This window comes from Ursus maritimus, assembly GCF_017311325.1.
Source record: "Ursus maritimus isolate PB19 chromosome X unlocalized genomic scaffold, ASM1731132v1 scaffold_X1, whole genome shotgun sequence".
In the NCBI taxonomy this organism is placed as follows: domain Eukaryota; kingdom Metazoa; phylum Chordata; class Mammalia; order Carnivora; family Ursidae; genus Ursus; species Ursus maritimus.
In genome coordinates this window covers 110,490,477-110,495,753 of record NW_024423319.1, presented here as the reverse complement: position 1 = coordinate 110,495,753, position 5,277 = coordinate 110,490,477, and the positions used below count along the sequence as shown (strand labels likewise).

The 5,277-nt window shown below is 41.6% G+C and overlaps 1 protein-coding gene across 1 annotated transcript in view; it reads right to left on the bottom strand.

Moving 5' to 3' along the window:
* The window catches only part of SCML2 (Scm polycomb group protein like 2), a 93,642-nt gene that overhangs the window by 62,837 nt on the left and 25,528 nt on the right, over positions 1-5,277 (bottom strand). The window contains exons 4-5 of the mRNA XM_040633817.1: positions 2,515-2,585; positions 1,429-1,663 (exon numbers count right to left, since the gene is read on the bottom strand). Coding sequence (XP_040489751.1) covers positions 1,429-1,663; positions 2,515-2,585 — 306 coding nt within the window. The remainder of the gene's footprint in view (positions 1-1,428; positions 1,664-2,514; positions 2,586-5,277) is intronic.

Genomic DNA, 5,277 nt, shown 5'->3' with positions numbered 1-5,277 from the left:
AAACGCTTAACTGACTGGGCCACCCAGGTGCTCCCAGACTTCTATTTTTTAAGATTTATTTATTTGGGGAGGGGAGTGCACGTGAGCACAGTGGGGAGGGTCAGGAGGAGAGGGAGAAAGAGTCTCAAGCAGACTCTGAGCTGAGAATAGAGCCCGATGTTGGGCTCGATCTCACGACCCTGAGATCACAACCTGAGCTGAAACCAGCAGTTGTATGCTTAACCAACTGTGCCACCCAGGCACCCCTGGAGTACATCTAAATATTAAGAGAAAACAGGGACGCCTGGGTGGCACAGTTGGACTCTTGGTTTCCTCCCGGGTCGTGGTCTCGGGGTCGTGGGATCGAGCCCTGCATGAGGCTGTGCACTGAACGTTGAGTCTGCTGAAGTTTCTCTTTCCATCTACCCTTCCCTGCCTTGCGTGAGCATGCTCTTTCTCTCTTTAAAATAAATAAATAAATCTTTAAAAAATAAATAGATATTAAGAGAGAACAATTTTGCCCAAAACTGGAGTCACATACTTTTTAGCTTTTAAAAACTTGGTCAAAATTGAGAACTTTATACTTAAAAACCTTTGCTATACATTTCCATCAATCGCCTCCTTTTCAAAGATCTAAAGGTACTGACCCCTACCCCTCTCACTATGATTTCTTCTCATTGTCGTTATAACGAAACTTCCAAGTTTGAAACTGGGGTCTGGATGTGGAATCATACCCTTCCCCTGTGTTCCCCCCCATGCCAAAAATGCTGAATGGCTTAACAGACAATAACGAGGGAGGAAGTGACTCAGTACCAAATGCTACAAACTTCTCCCCCAGAAGGGTTTCTGAATCTGCATGTGTGACTTAGTAGAGCTGCTTTTGACATTTCAAGTTTGAAGACAGCATATGTCTTGCCCTGGTGTGGAGAACCTTCAGCACACATATGCCTAATGTGTACTTACGTGAAACTCTGTAACATATGGTACAGAGTTGATCTCTCATACATTCTCCACAATAACCACCTATTTGCAAAAATGCCTATCAGAGATTTCTAAAAGGCTACTTCAGGGGCACCCAGCTGGTCCATAGAGCATGCGACTTGATCCTGGTGTTGTGAGTTCAAGCCCCACGCTGGGTGTAAAGATTACTTAAAAACCAAATCTAGGGTGCCTGGGTGGCTCAGTTGGTTAAGCAGCCAACTCTTGATTTCGGCTCAGGTCCTGACCTTGGGTCATGAGATCAAGCCCCACATGGGGCTCAGTGCTCAGTGCAGAGCTCCCTCCCCCTCTGACCCTCCCCCTGCTCACACACGCGCTCTCTCTCTAAAAAATAAATAAAATTTTTTAAAAAAATAAAATCTTAAAAACAAATAAAAGGCCACTTGAAACTTCTCTTAACGAATATTACATTAGTAAAAATATGTTATTTTAAAAACTGTTTATCCTTACCCAGTGGAGGCTGAAGTAAGTCCCCTTCCTTTTCACATGTCCCAATAGGCTGTATGTCTGGAGAATCGACAAGTCTCCAAAAATCATTTCTGTTGTCACTACCATCCAGTCTTAAACGTAGCCTGGCACCAGTAATTCCAACGACCGTGGCTATACATATTGAAGTCATATTGCGAGGGTCATGGGCTTCCAATTTCATACCAACTTTGAAGTCATTAGCTGGTGGAACCTTGGACTGTATATGTTACATATGTGTGTGTGTACACACACACACACACACACACACACAAATAAAGTTTTGTTAAAATGCATCAACTCTAAGAAAAACAGTCAGTTATGTTACCAGAATACTATGAAATGTTTTAAGTAACAGTCATAGCAGATGGTGAGCAAAAGAACTATAAGGGTCAAGGAAAAGATCTTCTCCAAACGCTCTCCTTGGCTTGACATGCAGCATAAAAACACTGCCCATTGCTGGTCTTATTCTTTTGCCCACTTCCAGGCAACCCAAATATATCCTATAAAATGTACCCTGAATGGCTTCCTAAAATAAGAATTTGATTAGGCCAATTTCCTTGAAATAAACCAACTGGCAGCTCACCACTGCCTAAGTCCAAGTCCTCAGTACAGTTTAAGAGCTCCCATACCTTTAACCTTATCCCCACGCTATCCCCTCTACCCACTTTGTGCTCCAGCCACCCCATGCTATCCCTCAACACTCAGGTTCTTCTACACCCATGTGCCTTTGCTTTGGATGTTCCCTCTGCCTGAAATATCCTTCCCCTCATTCCAACCATCTCAGATATCACCTCTTCTGTGAACACTCCATAGAGTTATCATACTTTCCATAATTAATTATTTACATGTCTGTCTTTCCCTCCAGATGGACGATCATGACTGCTTAGTATACCTAACACAGAGTAAATCCTTAATGAATGAATGCAAAGAAACCATCTGGCTCTTAAGTGGCACTACCACAATCCCATTATCTCCTCACACTGCTAGAACCTAACAAACACAGAGACATCCCTCAACAAATTAACAATTCACATTAATATATACAATATCTACAGACTTTTGGCATACCTGTCTGAAACACTCCGAAGGGGCACTCAAAGATCCAGTCTCTTTCAAGTAATTTTCCCAGTGGAAATCATCTGGGGAAGAAAAAAAAAAACCACATATACAAAATAGGGGGTTTTTTAGTATATATAATATGTATACTAATTTTCAGGAGTAAAATAGGACTTTAATTCCATATCTCTTTAAAAAAAGACTTCCTAAAGAACAGATTCAACTTTCCTGATCTGCATTTGATTACCAGCACAGAAATAAAAAATAAGACAACTTTCTGGTAGGGGCGCCTGGGTGGCACAGCGGTTAAGCATCTGCCTTCGGCTCAGGGCGTGATCCCGGCGTTACGGGATCGAGCCCCACATCAGGCTCTTCCGCTATGAGCCTGCTTCTCCCTCTCCCACTCCCCCTGCTTGTGTTCCCTCTCTCGCTGGCTGTCTCTCTCTGTCGAATAAATAAATAAAATCATTAAAAAAAAAAAAGACAACTTTCTGGTAATAATGGCTCTGATACAATTACACTCCAGATCTTCTTCATGTAATGAGGAATTAACCCAATGATTCTAAAAATGTAGACTCTAAAGGATTGTTTTGTAGAGTAATAGAAAATTCTACTCATCTGTCTATATAAATTTACTCAAGACGTGTATACTCAAGACCATTTCATCCCATTAATGTGAAGGCACTTCTTTTTTTTTTTTCATGGAGAACTAAAGGTGTTCAGGTATGTGGTCGTAAAGAATCTTACCTCTGCAATGCTTTATGGAAAGAAAAAAATCTGAGAACCAGAGTTGCTTCTCAATTGACTGTTAGATCTTCATACACGGTATCAAGAATATGGTGGCAGAATAAAGCAGCAAACCAGTCATCAGTACAGTCACTGATATGAATTATTTTAATGATCTATATTTTCTACAAACACTTGCTGTCCCTTCTCTCACTCAGCCTTCATGATATATTACAATGGTATGAAGGTCATAAAGCAGTGTACTTTGCCTGGATTGCACACTTCAATTCAGTGTTCCAGTCAGACCGCCAAGACACTGAGAAAAAGACTTGATAGCAGTATCAAAGGTACTATTAATTCATACAAAAGGTTTTTTTTTAAGATTTATTTATTTATTTTAGATAGAGAGAGAGAGAGAGCACATGCGTGTGGGCGTGTGTGCAAGGAGGAAGGGCAGAGGGGAGAGAGAAGCCAACTCCCGGCTGAGTGGGGAGCCCATGCGGGGCTCGATCCCAAGACCCCAAGATCATGACCTGAGCCAAAATCAAGAGTCGGACACTTAACCAACTGAGCTACCCAGGCACCCCATAATTCATACAAAGTTTAATTCTCATCAACCACCTATGCTCTTGTTTAATTTCCTCACTATAAAAGTATTGGGTTTGACAGTTTCCCGTCCTGGGGGAATCTGCATTACCAGCCTCTTATACATCTTTCAAAGGGTAGAATACTTATATACACATACGCATACATACAAATGGAGTGCTGTTACATGCTTAACAACCAGCTTTCCAGAATACACAAGTAAAAAGCCTGACTGGTAGTGTTTGCAGATTTCTATGGTATAAATACTACCACCATGGCTGATCACAAGGTGACAGGGTGAAGTCAACAACAACAAAACTGGGAAGAGATGTGCACAAGTGGCTCTCCCAAGCTGGTGTGAGCCAGCTTCAGCATACCACTGTTATGTGTGTTTATGCATTTATATGTGTATGTACACATATTACATATGGTATTAAGCATGTCATACGTAACACTGTACACCCTGCTTTTTTTAACGATAAATCTACGAGATTGCTCCATTAAAAAAAAAATACTGGGTTTAATTCGGCTTGTAGATGACATGAAGCTAGCACTACCAAAGTGCTGAATGGCATGCAGCAGAATGTCAAGAATATGGGCTCTGAAGTCAAACCTGCCTTCTTCCAGTCTGGCTCTGCTTCTTACAAGCTATGTGATCTAAGCAAGTCATTTCAGTTTCTCAGCCTCAGTTCCTTCATCTACAAAATGAGGAAAAGTAATACATACGGCACAAGGTATTCTGAGAATTAAGTGATGTAGCATACATATGTCACTCAACAAAAGGAATGCATAAACTAGAAGTCATAGTTGTGCCTAAATTTATTAATACTGGATAGCTTTGTCCAAAATGAAAACTGGGGAGCCTGGGTGGCTTAGTTGGTTAAGCATCTGCCTTCAGCTCAGGTCATGATCTCAGGGTCCTGGGACTGAGCCCCACGTCGGGCTCCCTGATCAGCAAGAAATCTGCTTCTCCCTCTCCCTCTGCCTCTCCCCCTGGCTCATGCTCTTTCCCTATCTCTCTCTGTCAAATAAATAAATAAAATGTTTAAAAAAAAAAAAGTGAAAACTGAGGAGCACCTTGCTGGCTCAATCCATAGAGTGTAGGACTCGATCTCAGGGTCATGAGTTCAAGCCCCACACTGGACATGGAGCTACTTAAAATAAAAATTTTTTAGATATATATATTTGGGGGGGGGCACCTAGGTAGCTCAGTCAGTTAAGCATCTGCCTTCAGCTCAGGATATAATCTGAGAGTCCTGAGATTGAGCCCCTCATCAGGCTCCCTGCTCAGCAGGGAGTCTGCTTCTCCCTCTCCCTCTGCCCCTCTCCCCCTGCTTGTGCTCTCTCTTACCCACTTGCTCTCTCTCTCTGTCAAATAAATAAATAAAATATTTAAAAAGATACATAGATATAGATATAGATATAGATATAGATATAGATATAGATATATAGATTTTTTTTTTT